Source organism: Saccopteryx bilineata, chromosome 3, assembly GCF_036850765.1.
Source record: "Saccopteryx bilineata isolate mSacBil1 chromosome 3, mSacBil1_pri_phased_curated, whole genome shotgun sequence".
Classification (NCBI taxonomy): domain Eukaryota; kingdom Metazoa; phylum Chordata; class Mammalia; order Chiroptera; family Emballonuridae; genus Saccopteryx; species Saccopteryx bilineata.
The window spans coordinates 253,175,208-253,199,324 of record NC_089492.1 but is presented as its reverse complement, the minus strand read 5'-3'; the positions used below and the strand labels follow the sequence as shown (position 1 = coordinate 253,199,324).

Genomic DNA, 24,117 nt, shown 5'->3' with positions numbered 1-24,117 from the left:
TACATATCTGAAATTTTGAACTTGAGCCTTCAGAGAGGTCAGATTTATCCATAGGACAATGTCTTTCAGAATGTCACTTCCTGACTATCCTCTTCGAGACCTACATTTTGTGGCCTTTCCCCCAGCCAGTGGCAGATATAGGTCCAGTAAGTAGTTTCTGTGGTACTTATTCACTCGAGAGATTTTGTATGATAGCAAACAATTTTCTTTGAAGTTCGTATTTGTTCTTTTCAAGCAGCAGGAACTTTTAAATGGGGTTTTTCATGTTTCCAAAAGTATAATAATAATTTTCACTGAGGTTATGACTTTTCAAAAAGCATTATTCAATGTTGACCTTTAAAAGCTTATTGTACAAAACATCATTATATAACCTGCAACCAGAGGTAACTCAGTGGGCGTGCAGTCCGGCATTTCCCTTACCGGTGTCCATGTGCACCTGAGGGTGACACTGAGGAGTGCGGGAACTTGAGGATGACAGAATGCTTGTGGAAAGATGGCCATAACAACAGATACCGTTACACACTTAATTCTGTTTAGGAAATTCTGGGTCACTTCAATAAAGCTGTAGTGAGCACCACTAGTGCCAGACTCTTTAACTAGATGCTAGAGCAAAACAAGTTGATGCTAGGATTTCTCAGAGCCTCTAACCTGCTAGTGTTCACTATGACCACGATGAGCCTACGCCCTAGTTTCAACAGGACGGTCCCAGGTGGCAGCTGCTATTTCAGCATTACCAGTGTCCTCTTTCACTCTCTGGGAGCTGGGAGGAAGGTAAATATAGCATACAGATTTTCCTAAACTCATATGAATAATTAAATACTTGCATTCACACTTCTACAACCATCTTCTAAAACAATGGTTCACAGAATGTAATTCAGGAAATGCTGATCTGTTTCATTCTCTCCGTTTGATAGCCGATGAAGACTAAGGACCAGAGAATTTAAAAAACTTAGCTAGAAAATGGCAGAGATGGGACTAAACCTAGGACTCCTGGCTCCTACCTCTGGTGCATTTTCTGATATATCACAGGCTGTCACACTAAAACATGGGTGGTGAACACACAATGTAACATAGAGGTGATGTATTGTAGAATTGTGTACCCGAGACCTTTATTTCTTTATTTACTGATGTCACCCCAATAAATTCAATAAAAAGTTTTTAAAAAACCATTCTTAATGTCAAGTTAAAGAATCCCATTATTAGACTCCAAGTATTATAATATTTTCTCCTAATACAATAAGTCACCCACTTTTACAAGTTAATTTCAATTTAAATAAAGTTCAAGCCAATTTTTTCTTCCTTTAAAAATCATAGCTCTAGGATTAATCAAAGATGGAATTAATAAGAAAACACTATTTTGGCATCAACTCCAAGCTTGTAAGCCAAGTGTACTTATCTCCTATTCTCTGCTTTCCCTCTACTCTGGTAAATGTGAGGTAACTGATTTCTTCAAATGGTCACAGTAGCTAATTATTTCAACCAACAGACTTTCCAGTGCCTACAACAAAAAGTTGTGCTATAATATTTTACTCTCTTTCTGGTTCCAAGTGTCCTTTAAAGTAAGGATACAACTTTCTTGGACCACTGGTACTTATGAAAACTCTAAATAGATTAAATTACAACATACCGTAATTTTTTTTGTTTTTTGGTTTTTTTTGAGGCTGTTTTCTGATCTGTTTGCACCAAAATATACGGCCCTGGAAGAAAATCAGGCAAAGAAATCTATGTTTAAAAGTAAGCTATTCACATTCTGGGTCATCCGTGGCCTCTGCTATTCTAGGTAACTGTTACGCACTTCGAGTAACGTAGAAAGTTCTTCTGGAGTAGAGGGAGTGCATGATGATGTAAACTTTAAACAGAAAGTGATTTCTTATGAGCTAAGAAATGTCAATATCCTTTTCTCAGGAGGAAGCAGCAGAAAATACCAGTTAGGCTTTCAACTCTTGGGAAATTCATTTCTATACAGTTTATCTTTTTGCTCATTACCAAAAAAGAAAGTTAATATTAATTAAATCTTACTCAGACAAGAAAACCAGTTAAGCATATAGAAATAAAATTACAAGGTGATTAAGGCAGAACATTTTTAGAGAGGATCTATTCTTGGATTTTTAGATGCTGATAGGAGATACATGTGACAGAATAGCCTTCTCATCATCACTTTGGACATTGTGATTGTGCTGCAGAACTTTGACTTTGAGAATAAAGCACTCTTTTCTGTGACAAAAAATACTGGGATATGATCATTTACCACTTAAAGTAATTAACCTATTCAAGTCTAACTACTGGACTCAATTAGAGCCACCTGTTATAAAAAAAAAAAGGAATACAGATATTGATCACATCAAACGTTTTCATTGAGCAGCTGACACAGACACTCATACAGTTTATCATGGATGGTCTCAGAAGCTTTCCTGTGTATGAGAAACAGAGTCACAGGCCTTTTTGTATAAGTTCCTATAAATCTTGTCCATGCTGTTCTCAAAGGTGGAACGGTGGGATTTTCCTTTATAAGAGGCTGCCCTGTTGGACCAGTATTCACCATCATCCAAATGGAGAGTGCCACGTGGCCGCTGAAATGAGCTATAAAAAAGGATACACGAGATTACACAATGGTGAAACTAGAGGAGAGGCAGTACTATATAAATCAAATATTTGTGGAGTGCTTCATAGGTGGGTATACTCTGTATGGACTATGAGAAATAAAAGACAATAAGGCCTGCACCTTCAAAGAGTGACTCTGTGTATAAAACAACGAAAAAACAAGAAAATGGGAACTGTGAGAGACAGAGTACAAAGGGATTCAGAGGACAGAGGAAGGTGAGATGTGGTGAAGGCAGAGCACAGGTGATGGGCACAGCCACTAATGAGAGTGCCTGGCCTCTCCAGTCAGGCAGACCTGGCTGAATGGCAGATGGTCCTTTTCAGGCTGGGGGCCTTAGGCAATTGAGTCTCAGCTTCCTTTTTTGTATTTCTGCAGTATTGTTTTAAAAAACAAAGAGTATATGTAAGGTGCATAGTACAGTTCTTACCTTGCACACAGAAGTTATGAATTAGGAGACACTGAATTACTAGGTATTTTACCTGTATTTATATAAGTTTATCAAAAAAATCATACAATCCTCTGAAGTCAGTAACCGTGGAAACTAGGACTCAGTGAAATCAAGTGACTTCCTCAGACTACTCAGCTCCCAAGTGCCTGTGAGGCTCTAATGCCCTTTCTACTCCAGCATGCTGCTATTATCCTTCAGGAAGAGCAGAGAGTGACTGAATATGAACCACTTTTGGAAAACGGAAAAAAAACCCTGAGAAGAGTGTATTTGAAGTGGTAGGGATCCACTGTAATTCTGAGCAAGAAAAGAGAGAGAGAATAGATAGGAAGCCACAAAATAGTTGACATGGAAATAGGGAAGAAAAGGCAACTCTTTCTGAAGGCTTGATAGTACTTTTTAAAAACACACCAAAGTTGTAATTTTACTATCATAAACATTAAGTACTGGGCTTATGGCATCATTTCCTAGAAATAAAATGTTGACTTTTTCAAAGACGAAGTTTATTTTATTTTTAAATTTTTATTTACTTATTTTTTTTGAGAGAGAGAGAGAGAGGAAGGGAGAGAGACAGAAAGAAGCACCAATTCATTGTTCCACTTAGCTGTGCACGGATTGCTGCTTGTCTGTGCCTCGGCTAGGGATCAGACCAGCGACTCCCGGCTCAAGCCAGCAACTGACCTACTTCCATAAATTAAGTACCTGTTATAGATAAAAGCTCTCAGGCCTGTTAGAGAAGTCTGTGCCATATAAAACTAAATGTCCTGCCTATTAAATACAATAAATCTTTTCTTCATTTCTCGGAATGTCACTTTCCACAATCTCTTCCCTAACTCACCAGTCCCCTATTGTCAACTGTGAAACAGAAACTCTTGCAGTTGTTTATTGATGTATCTGCTATTTGACCTGAAGTCAATCTAACTGCACCATAAAAGTGACCACTAAGATAGGCATGGAGTAACTGTGCTATCATTTCTAGAGTTTGACACTATCAATGATGATATAGTGAAAACATTTATACACTCACTTTGGAAAACAGTTCGGCATGACTCAGTAAGCTTAAATATGCAACTTCAACCCAGTAATTCAACTGCTTGATATCCCAGCAAAATTCTTGCACATGTGTCCCTTGTACAAACATGTTCATAATAACACTCTTTGTAACAGAACTAAGAGCTAGAAGCAACCTGAATAACTATTTACAGGGGCAATTAATAATATGTAACTATAAACATAGATAAAACAAAAAAATAAAACAATTGAGGGGCAAAGGGAAACTTTAAACAATATACAATTATAATTGCTTATATAAAGTTTAAAACAAGAAAAATTAAATAACTTATTGACTAAAGATAGGTATGTGTGGTATAGCAAATAAAGAAATGATGAAAAGTTATAATAGTTGTTATTTCTATGGAAAGAGAAAGATGCAATTGCTTAGGGGCAAGGGCGCCTTACAGGTATGGGGTATGTTCTATATCTTAAGTAGTCATTCATTTTTATTTGTATTTGTATCATTAGATACCATACAAAAATAAAGATAAAATAAAATGTCATTAAAGATATCGAAGTTGACTGATAAATTGTAGCAGTAGTTCTCAAACTTTAATATATGCATTTGAGTCATCTGGAGGGCTTCCTGCAACTCAGATTTTTCAGCCTCAACTACAGAACTACAAGTTGAATATGTTTGAGGGTCCAAGAACTCAAATTTCTAACAAGTACCAAGTACACTGTAGACCAGGGGTCCCCAAACTTTTTACACAGGGGGCCAGTTCACTGTCCCTCAGACCGTTGGAGGGCCGGACTATAAAAACACTATGAACAAATCCCTATAGACACTACACATATCTTATTTTAAAGTAAAAAAACAAAATGGGAACGAATACAATATTTAAAATAGAGAACAAGTAAATTTAAATCACCAAACTGACCAGTATTTCAATGGGAACTATGCTCCTCTCACTGACCACCAATGAAAGAGGTGCCCCTTCCGGGTGTGCGGCGGGGGGCCGGATAAATGGCTTTAGGGGGCCGTAGTTTGGGGACCCCTGCTGTAGACAGCACTGAACTAGAGGCTTAGTTTTCTACAGGAAAACTTTTTAAAAACTTAGGGATTAAATTGCATGTTGTTATTTATCTTTTTTTATTAATTAGTAGGAACTATATATAATAAACATTAACAGAAGTCTACTCAAATTAATTTACTGAAGACTGGTTATTTATACTTCCTTACAGGTCATTGCTTTCCCTTCCCTAAGTAAGAATGTATAGAAATGAGCCACTCACAACAAATAAGGTCTAACATCTTTCATTATTAATTCCATTGTTAATTCCTTATCTAGAGATGTCACTAAATAACACAATCATAAAATGAGTTTACCTAACTAATGCCTTAGAATTTCAACAATACAATTGGTCATTGTTTAAAAAGGTCCCAACTTTAACATTTGAACTATTTTTTTAAGATTGAGTACAATTCAGAGACCTTAATATACAGTCAAAAAAGAAAGATAAGTAAAACATCTGTGTCTTTAAGGGATCATAGTTAATAAAAGAAGGCAAGATAGACATATAATAAAATAATTATCATTGTGAAATAAATATTTCTAATTGAAATTATATATGAGAGAAAAGGGAAGAATAAAGGAGAAGTCATAAAAGATAAGGTAAGGGAATAACTAGAACTTAGTCCAGAAGAATGAGTAGGTATTTGCAAGATAAATAAGATGAGTTATTCCAGGTATCTTATTGTAATATTGATAGAACCAAGGCACGAAACAGTCTGGAATGTCATAAAACACCAGATATAGCATCAGAGGTAAGAATAAAGTACGATCTAACTGTTAAGGGTCACACAGAGAATTTTATTCTGAAGGCAGTAAAGAGCTTATAATGGGAGGATACAGAAGGAATTTCTACTATGATGGGAAACTGAATTAAGATATACAATATACAGATGATGTATTATAGAATTGGACACGTGAAACTTACATAATTTTATTAATCAGTCACCCCAATAAATTCAATAAAAATTAAAAGATTACAAGAAAGTCTCCTTAACCTCAAATTTTATTTTTAGTGTATAAGTAAAGAGGATAAAACATCAGTTATTTTAAACTGGTATTTTGAGTCATCCCTCTGGTTTCACTAACGCAAGTTAAACTCAGTATCATTCTCATGTCCAAGAGAACATCCCATTTGTTTTATTAATCTATTTTGAAATCCCACCCATAGTTCCAATTAAAAAAAGAAACAAAAAAACTACTAGCCATAAAATGAACATAATATGGAGTATAGCCAGAATATTTCACAGTAGTTTTATAAATAAATAAAATAATGAACAAATATTTCATTTCTAAAAGCAGTTATCACTCAAGCACCTATAAGTTTGAGCATAATATCATGAAATACTGCTTATTATGGCTTCCAAAACTAATTTGGGTTGCTGCTGATATTTTTTTCTATGTCATTATCTAGCCAGCAGTCTACCTACCTAATAATATCTAGTTTAGACCATAATTGTTTATGAGAATGCCACAAAATCATAAAAACAATTCTGTTTGTCTATTAGTATTCTTTAAGGAGCTACAAGTTGAACACCGGCCCTGTCCTAATACCATTCAGATGCCACACATCAGTATTAAGTAAGCCAGTCTAATTACCAAATCATATTTTTGTTTTTAAAGATGAAAGTAACTCATGGGTGTACTTCTTTAGTGCAGGAAATTTTTTTCTTTTCTGTTATTATTTTTTTATAATAGCCTTGCTCAAATTCCTGATGTAGCTAGCAAAACCCTGTTTTAAAGTAGGAGCCTAATTTTATTTAGTATAGATGTTTCCTGGCTATCCTTTGTGACAGGGCCTTTTACACATGTGTTATGTGTTTTTTGTATTAAATAAAGAGTAATATACATTTAAAAAGTAAGATGAACATAACACTTCCCTTTTCTAATCCTCACAAACTTTTCCAGACCACTGATTTTAAACTTTGATAAATAACATAAATATGCAGCAACCCATATTTCCTGAATATAAATATATCCTTTAAACAAAGCTCCTTTTTAAAAAAAAAACCTAAATCTTAAATATTTAATTAAAAAGGACTTTTAATGTTTAATTGCACAAGATCCAATTAATTCAAATTAGAATTAAGGAACATTTTCTCACTTAAAAATGAAGGCTTATTTTTAGTTATTCAAGAGAATTTCAGTCTATATTATTTAAATGTTTTTTCTCCATTTGTTAATACTAAAGATAGCTTTTTGGCTATTTATTACACCTCAGTAAATTCATCATATTAATCAGATAGTGGCCAATGGGGAAGAGATAAAAACTATACTCAATCTTGTGCTGTTTAAAAATATATAGCCAAAATCTAAATTGCTCAGTTGAGATTGTTATAGTTTCATAATTAAAGAATTTATACTGAGCATAATTCTACTGTTAAAAACCTGAAAAATATGCATAAACAAATAGAAAACAGTTTATATTAATAACTGACTCCATAAAAAAAAAAACAGCTAAAATTTTGGGCAACAGTCATAAAAGGCCAGTCATATTCTGAACATGGAATTTCAAAATATTTTTATCCTTACTTCTCTCTTTTTGTGGCCAACTCCCACCTATATGAAGCATCACCTCATGCCTGGTTTTTAATTAGGACTAATGCTCAAGTAGGGTAGTGAAGTCAGAAGAACTGAAGAAATTTGAGATCTACATAGAAGGTACTAACTAAAAGAAAGAAAGAACATCCCAAGGTCCCGGGAATTGTTAAAGCTACCATGGCAAATGTCTGAAATTTTGTAAAAGAGAGGCAACATGAAACTCAAAAGGAAGTCTGCATGGGAAATAGATTCTTTCCCCAATCCAGCTCCCAAATCCCAAAGTACTGTAAGTAAAAGGTCACTTAATAACTCCTTACTGAGAGACAAGATGGCACTGGAGTAGGCAGACGTACCAACATCTACCTCCCAGAACCAAAGTGGATTTCAAACTAATTTTAAGAACTATCATCTGGAAAAACCAACTTTGGACTAAACTAAGAGGACTCTTCAACCAAGGAACACTGAAGAAGCCACACCAAGACTGGTAGGAAAAGCGGAAACGCGGAGAGGGCTGCCCAGCTCCCTGGAGCGAATGGCAGCAGGGAGAGACTCGCGAGGCGGGAAGTGAGTTTAGCAGAGGGGGAAGGGTCCTGAACCCCAGGAACAAAGCCCCAGCCTGCAGCCCCAGAGCCCAGAAGAGGCATAAGGACAGTATTTAGCTGGAAACAAGTCAGGATACTGTTTGTGAGAAAGAGTCTGATTTCTCAGACCCAGGATCTTTCTTAAAGAAACCACGCAGAACATCTCTCTCACAACCACTCACCCGGGGCTCCTGGGGACGGGGAGAGAGGAGAGGACCAAAGTGACAGGAAGAGAGTGTAATCTAGGAGGCACAGGGACAAACATTTTGGGAGATAGCCACCCTAACCCCTGGGACGAGTCACTCCCCAAAGCTGAAGTGAATATTTCCCCCCGGAAACAGCAATACCAGCAAAAGGAAGCAGGAGAGCAGCCAAACAAGCTCCCCTGCGGCATTCAGAGTAGAGTCGCATAGAAGGAGGGAGCTTTTGGTCTATAGTTGTGAGTCTTAGGGTACAAACTGCAAAGCCCCCACCCATGCGGCTGAGGGCTCGCTGGAGGGCGGGCGGCAGCAGGAGATAAAAGTGCGGTTCTGCTAGCAGGGACAGAAGCCAGCTGGCCATCACTGGGCTCAGGTGTGAGCTCAATCTGGCCCGGTTGGGGAGAAGGGGGCGTGCAAAAGCAGTCAAGCTCAGCTGCCAGCAGGCTGTAATCCAGCCTGTGGGAGGAGGACGGGAACCCCGGAAAGGGTAGAACCAGCCCCTGAGCAAGGGTACAGGAGCACAGACTTGCCCTGCCCATGCAACCCAGGCTTGAGGTCTGACTTGGTAGCTGGCTCCTCCCGCGGGGGTGGAGCCAAAAGCCCAGAAGAGGCGAAGTTCCGCTACTGAGCTAAGCTTGGGCACGCAGTCCTGCCCGGCAGTAGAGCCAAGGATAGCAGCCGTTCCTCGAGTGGTCTCCTCCTGCAAGGGCAGGGTAAAAGCCCGGAAACAGGCGGAGACCCGCAGCTGAGCAAAGGTGCTCGCCAGTGCCCTCAGGACCAAGCATAACATCACACATGGGGGCGGGGCAAAGGCCAAGGCCACCAACGCTTGTGCACCCGAGCACGTGATCACAGCCACTCCCGTGAAGAGAAAATGAGGAGGCAGAAATTTACAACACAAATAAACCAAGAGAAATCCCCAGAAAAGAACCTAAGTGAATCAGATATAACCAAATTACCAGATGCAGAGTTTAAAATAACGATTGTTAGGATGCTCAAAGATATCAGAACAACCATAGATGACCATTACGAAAACCTAAATAAAGAGATAACAAATATAAAAAAGGACATTGAAATAATAAAAAAGAATCAGTCAGAAATGACAAATACAATATCTGAAATAAAGAATATAATGGAAGGAATTAAAAGCAGGATGGATGAAGCAGAGAATCGAATCAGCGAGTTAGAGGACATGATAAATAAAGGCACGGAAGCAGAGCAGAAAAAAGAAAAGAGACTCAAAAAGTCTGAGGAAACTCTAAGAGAGCTCTGTGACAACATGAAGAGAAATAACATCCACATCATAGGGGTTCCTGAAGAAGAAGAGAAAGAACAAGGGATAGAGACTTTGTTCAAACATATCATAGCGGAAAACTTCCTCCAATTAAGGCAGGAAAACATTTCATGTGTTCAGGAAGCACAGAGAACTCCATTAAGGAGAAACCCAACGAAACCAACACCAAGACACATCATAATTAAAATACCAAAGCTAAATGATAAAGAGAAAATATTAAAAGCTGCAAGAGAAAAAAAGACTATCACCTACAAAGGAGCCCCCATAAGTATGACTTCTGACTTCTCAACAGAAACACTTGAGGCCAGAAGGGAATGGCAAGAAATATTCAAAGTAATGCAGAACAAGAGCCTACAATCAAGACTACTTTACCCAGCAAGGCTATCATTTAAAATTGAAGGAGAAATAAAAAGCTTTACAGACAAAACAAAACAAAACAAAAAAAAAAACCTCAAGGAATTCACTGCAACCAAACCAAGGCTGCGAGAAATGCTAAGGGACCTGTTGTAAACAGATCAAAGGAAAAAAAGAATATAGCAAAAGAGGAATACAGTTTTAAAGAAAAAAATGGCAATAAACAATTACATATCAGTAATAATCTTAACTGTTAATGGATTAAATGATCTGATCAAGAGACATAGGGTAGCTGCATGGATAAGAAAACAGGACCCATACATATGCTGTCTACAAGAGACACACCTTAAATTAAAAGATGCACACAGACTGAAGATAAAAGGATGGAAAAAAATATTTCACGCAAATGGAAATGAAAGAAAAGCTGGGGTAGCAATACTTATATCAGACAAAATGGACTTTAAAACAAAGGCTATAGTAAGAGATATAGAAGGTCATTACATAATGATAAAAGGAGCAATCCAAAAGGAAGATATAACTATTATAAATATCTATGCACCTAATATAGGAGCACCTAAATATATAAAGCAGACTTTGATGGACTTAAAGGGCGAGATCAACAGCAATACTATAATAGTAGGGGATTTCAATACCCCATTAACATCATTAGATAGATCCTCAAGAAAGAAATTTAACAAAGAAACAGCAGACTTAAAGGACATATTAGATCAACTCGATTTAATAGATATCTTCAGAACCTTTCACCCTAAAACAGCAGAGTATACATTCTTTACAAGCGCTCATGGTACATTCTCTAGAATAGACCACATGTTAGGGCACAAAAGCGGTCTCAAGAAATTTAAGAAGATTGAAATCATATTGAGCACTTTCTCTGATCACAATGGCATTAAACTAGAAATCAACCACAATAGAAAAAGTGAAAAACATTCAAACACTTGGAAACTACATAGCATGTTATTAAATAATGAATAGGTTAACATTGAGATCAAAGAAGAAATTAAAAAATTCCTAGAAACAAACGATAATGAGCATACATCAACTCAAAATTTATGGGACACAGCAAAAGCAGTCCTGAGAGGGAAGTTTATAGCATTACAGGCATACCTCAAGAAGCTAGAAAAACCTCAAATAAACAACTTAACCCTGCATCTAAAAGAACTAGAAAAAGAACAGCAAGTAAAGCCCAGAGCTAGTAGAAGGAAGGAAATAATAAAGATCAGAGCAGAAATAAATGACATAGAGGCTAAAGAAACAATACAGAGGATTAATGAAACCAAGAGCTGGTTCTTTGAAAAGGTAAACAAGATCAATGAACCTTTAAAGAGACTCACCAAGAAAAAAAGAGAGAGGACTCAAATAAATAAAATTAGAAACGAGAGTGGAGAAATAACAACTGACACAACAGAAATACAAAATATTGTAAGAAAATACTATGAAGAACTGTACGCCAAAAAACTAGACAACCTAAATGAAATGAACAAATTCCTTGAATCATATAATCTTCCAAAAATCAATCTGGAAGAATCAGAAAACCTAAACAGACCAATTATAACAAATGAGATTGAAACAGCTATTAAAAAACTCCCAAAAAGGAAACGTCTCGGGCCTGATGGCTTCACAAGTGAATTCTACCAAATAGTCAAAGAAGAACTACCTCCTATCCTTCTCAAGCTATTTCAAAAAATTCAAGAGGAAGGAAGACTTCCAAACTCCTTTTATGAGGCGAGCATAATTCTGATTCCAAAACCAGGCAAAGACAACACAAAAAAAGAAAATTATAGGTCAATATCCCTGATGAACTTAGATGCAAAAATCCTCAACAAAATATTAGCAAACCAGATCCAGCAATATATGAAAAAAATCATACACCATGATCAAGTGGGATTTATTCTTGGGAGGCAAGGCTGGTAAAATATTTGCAAATCAATCAATGTGATTCATCACATAAACAAAAGTAAGGAGAAAAAACACATGATAATTTCAATAGATGCAGAAAAAGCATTTGATAAAGTCCAGCACCCATTCATGATCAAAACTCTCAGCAAAGTGGGAATATAGGGAACATACCTCAACATGATAAAGGCCATCTATGACAAACCCATAGCCAACATCATACTCAATGGGCAAAAATTAAAAGCAATCCCCTTAAGATCAGGAACAAGGCAGGGGTGCCCCCTTTCACCACTCTTATTCAACATAGTTCTGGAAGTCCTAGCCACAGCAATCGGACAAGAAAAAGAAATAAAAGGCATCCAAATTGGAAAAGAAGAAGTAAAACTGTCATTATTTGCAGATGATATGATATTGTATATAGAAAACCCTAAAGCCTCAGTCAAAAAACTACTAGACCTGATAAATGAATTCGGCAAGGTGGCAGGATATAAAATCAATACTCAGAAATCAGAGGCATTTTTATACACTAATAATGAACTGTCAGAAAGAGCAATCAAGGAATCAATCCCCTTTACCATTGCAACCAAAAAAATAAAGTACCTAGGAATAAATCTAACCAAGGAGATTAAAGACTTGTACTCGGAAAATTATAAAACATTGATAAAAGAAATCAGGGAAGATACAAATAAGTGGAGGCATATACCGTGCTCATGGTTAGGAAGAATAAACATCATTAAAATGTCTATATTATCCAAAGCAATTTATAAATTCAATGCAATACCGATTAAAATACCAATGACTTACTTCAAAGATATAGAACACATATTCCAAAAATTTATATGGAACCAAAAGAGAACACGAATAGCCTCAGCAATCTTGAAAAGGAAGAATAAAGCGGGAGGTATCACACCTCCGGATATCAAGTTATATTATAAGGCCATTGTACTCAAAACAGCATGGTACTGGCATAAGAACAGGCACATAGATCAATGGAACAGAACAGAGAACCCAGAAATAAACCCACAGCTCTATGGACAACTGATATTTGACAAAAGAGGTAAAGGCATACAATGGAGTAAAGACAGCCTCTTCAACAAATGGTGTTGGGAAAATTGGACATCTACCTGCAAAAAAAATGAAACTAGACCACCAACTCACACTCTTCACAAAAATAAACTCAAAATAGATAAAAGACTTAAATATAAGCCGGGAAACGATAAGCATCTTAGAAGAAAACATAGGCAGTAAGCTCTCTGACATCTCTCGCAGCAATATATTTGCTGATTTGTCTCCACAGGCAAGTGAAATAAAAGACAGAATAAACAAATGGGACTTTATCAAACTAAAAAGCTTCTGCACAGCTAAAGACAATAAGAACAGAATAAAAAGACAAACTACACAATGGGAGAATATATTTGACAATGCGTCTGATAAGGGGTTAATAACCAAAATTTATAAAGAACTTTTAAAGCTTAATACCAGGAAGACAAACAATCCAATCCAAAAATGGGCAAAAGAAATGAATAGACACTTCTCCAAAGAGGACATACAGATGGCCAATAGGCATATGAAAAAATGTTCAACATCATTAATGATTAGAGAAATGCAAATTAAAACCACAATGAGATATCACCTCACACCAGTCAGAATGGCGCTCATCAATAAAATAACACAGAATAAGTGCTGGCGAGGATGTGGAGAAAAGGGAACCCTCCTGCACTGCTGGTGGGAATGCAGACTGGTGCAGCCACTGTGGAAAACAGTATGGAGATTCCTCAAGAAATTAAAAATCGAACTGCCTTTTGACCCAGCTATACCACTGTTAGGAATATACCCCAAGAACACCATAGCACTGTTTGAAAAGAAGAAATGCACCCCCATGTTTATGGCAGCATTGTTCACAATAGCAAAGATCTAGAAACAGCCCAAGTGTCCATCAGTGGACAAGTGGATTAAAAAGCTTTGGTATATATATACTTTGGAATACTACTCAGCCATAAGAAATGATGACATAGGATCTTTTACAACAACATGGATGGGCCTTGATAACATTATACTGAGCGAAAGAAGTAATTCAGAAAAAACTAAGAACTATATGATTTTATACATAGGTGGGACATAAAGATGAGACTCAGAGACATGAACAACAGTGTTGGGGTTACAGGGTGGGGGGAGGAGGGGAGGGGGTTAGGGGAGGGGAGGGGCACAAAGATCATTGCTTTTCAGCATTTGCCATATTCCCCCTTTAATCTATAGACAGACAGCAAATATTTACTTATGGTGTTTCCCCTATAAAGATGGCTGTCTTAGGGACAAATGCTGATGAACTATTTCAGCAGTTCCTCCTTCTTCAAAGACTTATATGTCAACATAGAGCTCCATGTTTCATAGGACATACTCAAGCTTACTCCATGCTCCCTGTAGCTTTAGCACAAGGGAATTCCCTTTTTTTTCCTCTCTCTCTCTTTTCTTTTCTTTTTTTTTTTTTGTTGTATTTTTTCTTTTATTTACTTATTTTTTGTATTTTTCTGAATATGGAAATGGGGAGGCAGCCAGATAGACTCCCGCATGTGCCTGACTGGGATCCACCTGGCATGCCTACCTGGGAGGAATGCTCTGGCCATCTGGGGTGTTGCTCTGTTGCAAACAGAGCCATTCTAGCACCTGAGGCAGAGGCCATGGGGCCATCCTTAGTGCCTGGGGTGGCTTTGCTCCGGTGGAGCCTTGGCTGCGGGAGGGGAAGAGAGAGACAGAGAGGAAGGAGAGGGGGAGGGGTGGAGAAGTAGATGGGCGCTTCTTCTGTGTGCTCTGACTGGGAATCGAACCCAGGAATCCTGTACACCAGGCCAATGCTCTACCACTGAGCCAACTGGCCAGGGCCTAGGGATGCCCTTGTTGATCAAGCTACCCAAAAGAAAATTATATGGAGCAACCATGACAGACCAAGCAAGTCAGTCTCATACTATTCATCACCAGAATGCTGCAGCCCGGTGTAAACAGTTTCAACTTTCTCGGGAAGCAGCACAGCAGATTGGGAAATCCTGTCCAAGGGGTCCTATACTGCCCCTTCCTTTGGAGTTAACCCTCAAGGACCCCTACCAGGACAACTTTGGCAGATGGATGTTACTCATATACCTTCATTTGGCAAACAGTCCTATGTCCACATTACAGTGGATACATATTTCGGATCTATAGTAACCTCTGTCAGAACAGGAGAGGCTGCTAAGCATGCTATAGTGTAGCTCATGGTCTGTATGCATTGTTCTATTATTGGATTTCCTAAACTGGCTAAACTGGAAATCCTCCTGCATATAAAGCAAAAGCATTTACTGTATTTTGTCATGCTTACAATCTTTAAAGTTAAGGTATTATTAAAGTGTACTCAGCAAACATTTTAAGGTCAATTAAAAAAAAAAAATTCAAGAGGCGGTAGTCATATCCTGGAACTCCTACGGGTCTACCATATCATGTTTTTTACTTAAAAAAAAATTTACATTTCTTTGGAATGCTGATGAACAGGAGACACCAAATCTTTTTCGCCTGCAAACTACTACCTTCTTTATTAGATCCAGCTAATAACACTGTTTTGTCTTTTTCCAAATAGCTCCAGATATATGGAAAAGATTTATATAGGCGGATGGGGATCCTCAAACCCCTCAGCGAGATCTTCTGAGCATGGCTTTTAAGATACCTAGAGGCAGAAAAAGCCCAATAGAGATCAGGGGAACTACCAGCTTTTAGGATACACCCTTAAAGGCTCCAACGCCCCAAAGGGGTCTATAGGATGCCATCTGGGTCCTGCTTCATAGTGGAAAGGAAGGTCATTGAGCTAAAGCCTGCCAGGCTTACATGCCTCTGCTGTGAGGAAACAGGGACACTGGAAGGTAGGCTTCCCCCTCGCTCCTCTAAGGGAGGGTTCAGTCTCTTCCAGCCCTGCTCCAGCCACCTATGACCTAACCTTGCCCAGAAAGCTGGGGTTTGCCACTGAAGGCTGAAGGTGCCCAGGGCCGACGGCCCCATCTACGACACTGTGGACAAGCCTAGGGTATTTCTTCCAAGAAGCAGGTAAACTGATCTCATTTGCACAAGGGCCACTTAACTATGTTTTGTCTGAAAAATTAGATTTTTTATTCTTCCCTCAAAGATCTATGTTGTGGGTGTTGATAGTCCTATTTGCTGCTGCTTTGTTTAATATATAGTGTTTCCTTTATCCCTCCTACCTCAATGCCTCACTCATATTTCAGGCTGGGACCTACTTCTAATTTAGAGCTCTCTTTCCCCCTTTTGCCAACTTCTATTATGAATCTACCTTTGCCACCCAGTTTAGTGTACCCCAAGGTTCTCTTTACCATGACACAGTCGCAGAGCTCCAGGGAAAAGCAACCTGGTCTCATCTCTCCAGGCAGAGGAGAACAGAAGCTCCATATCCATGCATGCTGCAAATGGCTTTTCCAGTCTACCTGAACCATTCCCAGCTAGAAGCAGTGGTCATTGGGACTTGAACTCTGCAAAGTATAGAATGGTGACAACAATTCCAGTGCCATGCAGACTTTTCCTGGATGTGGACTTTTCCTGGACTCCTGCTCCCTGTGACAGCTCCTAACAGACTGAACTGTGGCTGGGTTGCATTTTTCAGGGATTTGGCATGGTGATGGGGCCAACTTGGACTCGGTGAACATGTTAAGAACACTGCTCTTTTATGGTTTCTTGCTGTACTGGCCAAGAGTTTGCTTAAAGGCTTTTAATCACTGTAAAAAAAATAGAAGACTGGATAAAGAAGATGGGGCACATATACACCAGGGTATACTATTCAGCTAGAAGAAATGATGACATCGGATCACTTACAGCAAAATGGTGGAATCTTGATAATATTATGCGGAGTGAAATAAGTGAATCAGAAAAAAACAAGAACTGCAGGATTCCATACATTGGTGGGACATAAAAGCGAGACTAAGAGACATGGACAGGAGTGGGGTGGGGGAAGGGAAGGAGGGAGAAGGGGAGGGAGAGGGGGAGGGGTACAGGGAAAACTGGATAGAGGGTGACGGAGGACGATCTCTCTTTGGGTGATGGGTATGCAACAGAACTAAATGACAAGATAACCTGGAAATGTTTTCTTTGAATATATGTACCCTGATTTATTGATGTCACTCCATTAAAATAAAAATTTATTTATATATATAAAAAAATATATCCAAAAAAAAAAAAATAACTCCTTACTAAGAATTGCTCCTCGGGCAGGGGGAACAAAAGAAAAAATAAACACAGGGGACTACTTCAAACTAAAAACTTTCTGTACAGCAAAGGAAACCATCAACAAAATGAAAGACATCCCATGGAAAGGAAGAACATATTCACCAACACATCTGATAAGGGATTAATACCCAAAGTTTATAAAAACATAAAACCTGAAACCAAAAAACCCCAAACAATCCAATTTAAAAACATGGGCAAAGGAACTGATAAACATTTTTCTAAAGAGGACATACAGATGGCCAATATACATATAAAAAGATGCTCATCATCACTAATCATCAAAAAATGCAAATTAAAACCACAATGAAATATCACCTCACACCTGTCAGAATAGCTACCATCAATAAATTAACAAATAAGTGTTGGCAAGGATGTGGAGAAAAGGACACTCTCGGGCACTGTTGGCAGGACTGCAGAATGGTGCAGCCAGTATGGAAAGAAGTATGGAGTTACCTCAAAAACTTAAAAATAAAACTGCCTTATGACCCAGTGATTCTACTTCTGGAAACTTATCCAAAGAAATCCAAAACACTAATTCAAAAGAATAATGCACTCCTATATTCAATCCAGTGTTATTTATAATAGCCAAGATTTGGAAGCTGCCCAAGGGCCTATCAGTGGGTGAGTGGATAAAAAAACTGCAGTACATTTGCACAATGGAATCCTTTACGGCCATAAAAAAGAAGGAAAGTTACTTTCTGCAACAGTATGGATGGACCTGGAGAGAATTAGGCTAAGTAAAACAAGCCAGTCAGAGAAAAATATATACTGTATGTACAATTTCACTCATATAGGAAATCTAATGAACAAAATGAACTAAGAAGCAAAACAGAGACAGACTCAGACAGAGGCAGGCTGACAGCTCTTGGAGGTGGGGGCTGGGTGAGGAGGGTGGAGGGATTGAGTAAAAAAGGACAAAAAAGGGGAAGAGACAAAAACTCAGGGAGAGGGAGAACAGTGTGGCGATTGTGGGGAGGGGGAGGAGGGTATGTGGGATAAATGGTGACGGAAGAGGACTTGGCTGAGCGGGGGGTGAACACACAGTGCAGTGTACAGGGATGTGGTGTAGAACTGGGCATCTGAAACATGTATACTTATGTTAACCAGTGTCACTCCCGTAAATTTAATTTTTAAAAATATAAATAAAAAGAGAATAAAAAACAAAACAAAAAAGGTGGTAAAAAACATAGGACAGTAGCATGGATATATACTATAGCCTGAAATAAGCCCAGGATATGTGAATTTGCAGAGAAGCCGAATAATCTAAAAATCTTAAGCGGGATGAAAGCATCACCATTAATTGGCTATATTTGTTTTCATTGAAAAGTTTCATTAATGCAAACATTAAAATATTTAAATAGGGTTTAACATGGTTAAATATTTTAAGTATATAAAAATAATTAATAATTGCTAATTCAAGTCTAAATTTCCCACAAATCCAGCAGATTTTTTTTTTTCCAATTATGAGAAAGAACCAAATTCATACCTATACTCGGGGTCACTGTCATAGGCAGAGTCTCTGTACATAAAACCTCTTTTCAGTTCCAGTTCGTCTTCTCTCTCTGGGTCTCTCTCATCCTAAAAAAAGAAAGTTTTTCATTAATTCATTTTATAATTAAAATGACATGTCTCTTTGGGAAATGCTCTCTTCCCCCATTATAAGAAATTAAATTAAATGTTTGGATGTCTTAGAAAGAAACAAAAGGGTAAGTAAGAATGTATTATTCTGTTCAATGAGACTAATACAGTTTTATTATATTTTTGCTAATACTGCTATCAAAGACTAGAAACCCAGTAGATATTTCGTGAATCAACAAATGGTTGGGAATGGCTAGTGTATATTAATGTATAAAATAAGATGTGTACTAATAATCTTACACATGTTTATGTGGAATCAAAATACATGGCCGTTCTTCCTGTGGGCAGCTTGTATCTTAACAGACACATTCTGTTAAGCCTATGAAATAGTGTTCTAAAGAGACAGCTTTGTAAACCACATCATTCACAGTAATTATGGTCTTAATGTATGGTATTTTATATAATTTAGTTTCAAATATCTTTCTCATCTATTGGCAATATCCTTATTACTTAGTCAAACTGGAACAGAAATTAAAAAAAACTAATAAAAGAAACTAGTAAGCACAAATAGACTGCCATAAAGATTAGTATTAATAAGCAATTCACTATGTAAGAAATCAGCTGAAAATAGATTATGAAGAAAGTAATTTTAAAAAAATTGCTGATAGCATGAAATTGGGAAGAGAACATTCAGTTGAAAATGTAACCAATAAATAATAAAGCAAGTTAAAATAATGAAAAATGTGAATATATGTTTAGAGTTATTAAAGCTTTTAGGTGAATTGAAACCCTTTATCATTATGAAGTAACTCAATTTATTTCTATTAATGTTTTCCCCCTTTCTTTTTGGTTTACTATTATTATAGCTATAATGGCTTTCTTTTAGTTAGTGCTTGGATGGTATATATTTCTCCTTTTATTTTCAATCTTTCCTTATTATTATGTTTTATACCTTTTTTCTTAAATAGCATATAGCTGAATGTTACTTATTCTTCTCCAGTCTAATAAATCAATAAAATGAAGCATTTACTCACTATTATATCACAGAAAAAGCAATTGGCTGTAATGAACACAAAAGACACTATAAAAAAGTGTAAGGAATAAAATAAATGTAATGTTTTTAGTCTTAAGAAATAGATTATGTTGCAAGAGGAATGAAATAAAACATGTAAATAATATTAAATTTAAAAATTCTACCCCGCCCTGGCTGGTTGGCTCAGCAGTACAGCATCAGCCTGGCATGTGGATGTCCTGGGTTCGATTCCCAATCATGGCACACAGGAGAAGCGACCATCTGCTTCTTCACCCTTTCCCCTCTCTCTTCTATCTCTCTTTCCCTCCTGCAGCCAAGACTCTATTAGAGCAACGTTGGCCCAGGCGCTGAGGATGGCTCCATATCTTCACCTCAAGTGCTGGAATGGCTCTGGTTGCAACAGAGTAATGCCCCAGATGGGCAGAACATCGCCCCCTAGTGGGTTTGCAAGGTGGATCTCGGTTGGGCACATGTGGAGTCTATCTCTCTGCCTCCCTGCTTCGCACTTCAGAAAAAAAAAAAAAATCTATCCCTGGGAAAAGTTTTCAATTTCTAGATTATGTAATAAGTGTTATCAGACATAAACATAAATCAAAATATTTCTTGTTTAATTTTGTAATATAGTTGAAAAATTAATTATGACAGCATTGTAATAAAAATGTTGACTAAATTTTAAGTTTATATATGGAAAACATACAAAAGTACCTTTTTAAAAATATGAGCCTAAATTATTTATTGATTAAACAAAACCCACATGTCGAGCTGGGTAGTTGCTATTTTAGACTTTGAGAATAGAAAGATGACCAAGACATGGTCCTGCACACACATGGAAAAAGGTTTGTTTATTCTGTGAAGCTCCAAGGATAGAATGGACTGAAGAGTAGAATTATTAGGAGACATAATAAAGGAAAAATAAGGAAAAACTTTCTTATTAATGACACATTCTAAAAATAGAAAGACTGTCTTAAGAGGGAATAAGATCACAATCACTTAAACTCTGCATGTAGAGCACTGATATCCATTGAGATCAAGGGTTTCATGGAGAGGAATTCTGCCCAGAGAAACAAAAAGGACTAGATGACCTTCCTAGTTATTCCCATCAAATTTTATGACTCTAATTGTGATGCTTTATGTATATATTCAACCCACACATCTGTTATGAGAGTCCCTGTATAGTCTCCTTTTTAGAGACCGGGTTATATAAAAGCAAAGAGGCAACAAACATTACATCTTATTATAAGTTACTATGAATCAAGCAACCATTCAAAGAGATGTATCATTTTTGTCAGTGCCAGAAAATATATTCCCAAGGTATAGAATGGTGATTCACCTCTTATCCCTCATCAGCATTCTTAGTTACTCACATCTAAATACAAACAAAAAGATGGACAACACCAATATTTGTTGACCGAGTTAGGTGTTTTTATATGGATATCACTTAAGACTTCAATAACCTTATCAAAGGTACTAAAACTCAGAAAAATTAAATAACTTGCCCAAACATACAAATCATTAAGCAGCAGGGCTGGAATTTATCCAGTTCTACCTTGATTTACATTATACTGCCTCCCAGAATGTAAATAAACTGGACTATATAATCAAAACGTCCATCACAAGCTGTTACATCATTTTCCTATATGAAAATTAATCCCAGCTAATATCTAGTTAGTTTCTTTTATGAGAGTATTCTGAAATAATATACTCCAGAAAAAACTTTTCAGAATTTCTATGAAAACACATTATTTTTCCTTTCAGCAAAAGTCATTAATAAAATGAAACTACAAACAGAAGCTGGGGCTCCCCTTCCCTGTAAATGACAGTTAAGTTAAAGGTTCTCTTAAGATGCATTTTATCAATGATCACAATCTTACACATGTAACTGACAACATACTTAGAATATACCTGGAATAAAAAAATAAAAGGTATCCAGTCATGCCTGAAAACTTGAAAATTTAGGATAAAAGTGGTTAAATAGTCTGACAAAATCAGAACTAAAAGGCAGCAATCTCACTAATTATATAGTATTTAAATAAAACATATACCTATTAATTATCAAATAAAATTCTCATATGTAGTTTAAATATCTATAATATCTTTTATTTCTGTCAAATTCAAGTCATCATTTATAATGAATTGTGTACAAGGACAAGAATTTAAATAGAATTTGATCACTAGTTTTAATTTGCATTATTATAATCTTTAGACAAATCACGTAATCATAATGGTTTTAATTTCCTAATTCATAACATAAAAAAATAATTTAGGTAGAGTTATTCAATGTCACAAAGAAGAAGTTGCATAGTAGGCCCTGAACTCAGAATTTTCTAATTCTATAATCTGGTTTATATTATAACAGAAGAGTAAATAAAGTATAAAGTGAAGACCACTTGAAAAAACACTTAAATTATAATTTTGACAAATTGCTGGGTGCTAAGTGTGACAAAAGCATGTGTGATGGTTAATTTTATGTGTCAACTTGGCTTAGCCGTTGTGCCCAGATAGTTCATCAAACATTATTCTGGATGTTTCTGTCAGGCTTTTATGGATGAAGTTAACCTTTAAATCAGTAAACTATGAGTAAAGCAGATTGCCCTCCATAATGTGGGTGGGCCTCATCCAGTCAGTTGAAGACCTTAACAGAACAAAGACTGACCTCCCCCAAGGAAGAAGGAATTCTGCCAGCAGACTGCTTTTGGACTCAAACTGCAACTCTTTCCTGAGTGCCCAACTTGCCAGCCTATCTTATATTTTGAATTCTCTAGGGCTCTACAACTGTGAGAGCCAATTCTTTAAGAATTCACTCCCTCTTTCCTTCAATTCATATATATCCATCCATCCATCCACCCATCCATCCATCCATCCATCCATCCATCCATCCATCCATCCATCATCCATCTGACATAACCTGCTGCTTCTGTTTCTCTGAAGAAACCTAAGAAAGTACAGCATGAGAATGAGAAACTCTAACATATTGCTGGAGATTTACTATTTCACACTCAACAATGAATAGAAAAATCAGACAGAAGATAGATCAACAACAACAAAACAGCAGACTTGAACAACACTGTAAACCAAACAGACAAACAGACCTAAATTAGGATATCTATAGAACACTCTACCCAACAATAGCAAACTACACATTCTTTGCAAGTAACAGAAAATTGTTCAGGAGAGACCATTTGTTAAACCATAAAATGAGTCTCAATAAACTTAAAAGGACTGAAATCATACAAAGCATGTTGTCTGGCCACAGTAAAATAAAATTTGTAAATTAAATCCATTACTTAAATCTCCTCCTCAAAGATGGGCTTTTAAAAAACATTTAATAAAAAAAAATAATAATCTTACACAAATTCTTCCAGAGAATAACTGGGAATATTTCCCAACTCATTTTTATGAGGCCAGTCAAACTTAAGACACTATAAGAAAACCTGCAGACCAGTCACTATCAACTCAGATATAAAAATCTAGATAAAATATTACCAAATCAAAGCTGGTGATAGATTTAAAAATGATGACCAAGAGTTTTGTTCCAAGCATGCAAGCATAATTTAACACCTGAAAACCACAACATTAAAATAAAAAATAGAAAGAATATTTGCAAGCTGGCAAAGAATATCCACAAAAAATCTATAGCAAGCACTATACTTAATGTTGAATCCTAAAAAGCTTTCTTCTTTGGAGGGCAAACAAGACATGATGCCCTCTATCATCACTTCTATTGATATTGTTTGGAGACCCTAGATAAAGAAGGTAAGAAAAAGAAAAGAAATAAAGATTAAAGAGGGAGAAATAAAAATGTCATTATTTACATATGATTATATATGTAAATTTTAAAACTATCATCTATTAATATTAATATGTAAATGTAGGCATTCACTGTAAACAAGGTCACTGTATGAAGCAAAATATCTCTTTTCAGAAGTATCCCAGCTATTAAATATAGAATGCATAATAAAGTTGAAATAGTACCAGCTTTGCCTGACCAGGCAGTGGTGCACTGGATAGAGTATTGACCTGGGATGCTGAGGACCCAGGTATGAGACCCTGAGGTTGCCTAGCATGGGCTCATCCAGCCTGAGTGTGGGGTAGCTGGCTTAAACATGGCATTACAGACATGACCCCATATGATCGCTGGCTTGAGCCCAAAGGTCGCTGGCTTGAGCCCAAAGGTCACTGGCTTGAAGCCCAAAGTCAAAGGATCACTCAGTCTGCTGTAGCCTTCTGGTTAAGGCACATATGAGAAAGCAATC

At 36.9% G+C, this 24,117-nt stretch overlaps 1 protein-coding gene across 6 annotated transcripts in view; it reads right to left on the bottom strand.

The window, feature by feature from the left end:
* Positions 1-2,332: 2,332 nt before the first annotated feature.
* The window catches only part of SPATA6 (spermatogenesis associated 6), a 107,479-nt gene continuing 85,694 nt past the window's right edge, over positions 2,333-24,117 (bottom strand). For all 6 annotated transcript variants that reach the window (XM_066269243.1, XM_066269247.1, XM_066269244.1 and 3 more), the window contains exons 12-13: positions 18,740-18,831; positions 2,333-2,580 (exon numbers count right to left, since the gene is read on the bottom strand). In XM_066269243.1, the coding sequence (XP_066125340.1) occupies positions 2,400-2,580; positions 18,740-18,831 (273 nt within the window). In that variant the 3' untranslated portion in view covers positions 2,333-2,399. The remainder of the gene's footprint in view (positions 2,581-18,739; positions 18,832-24,117) is intronic.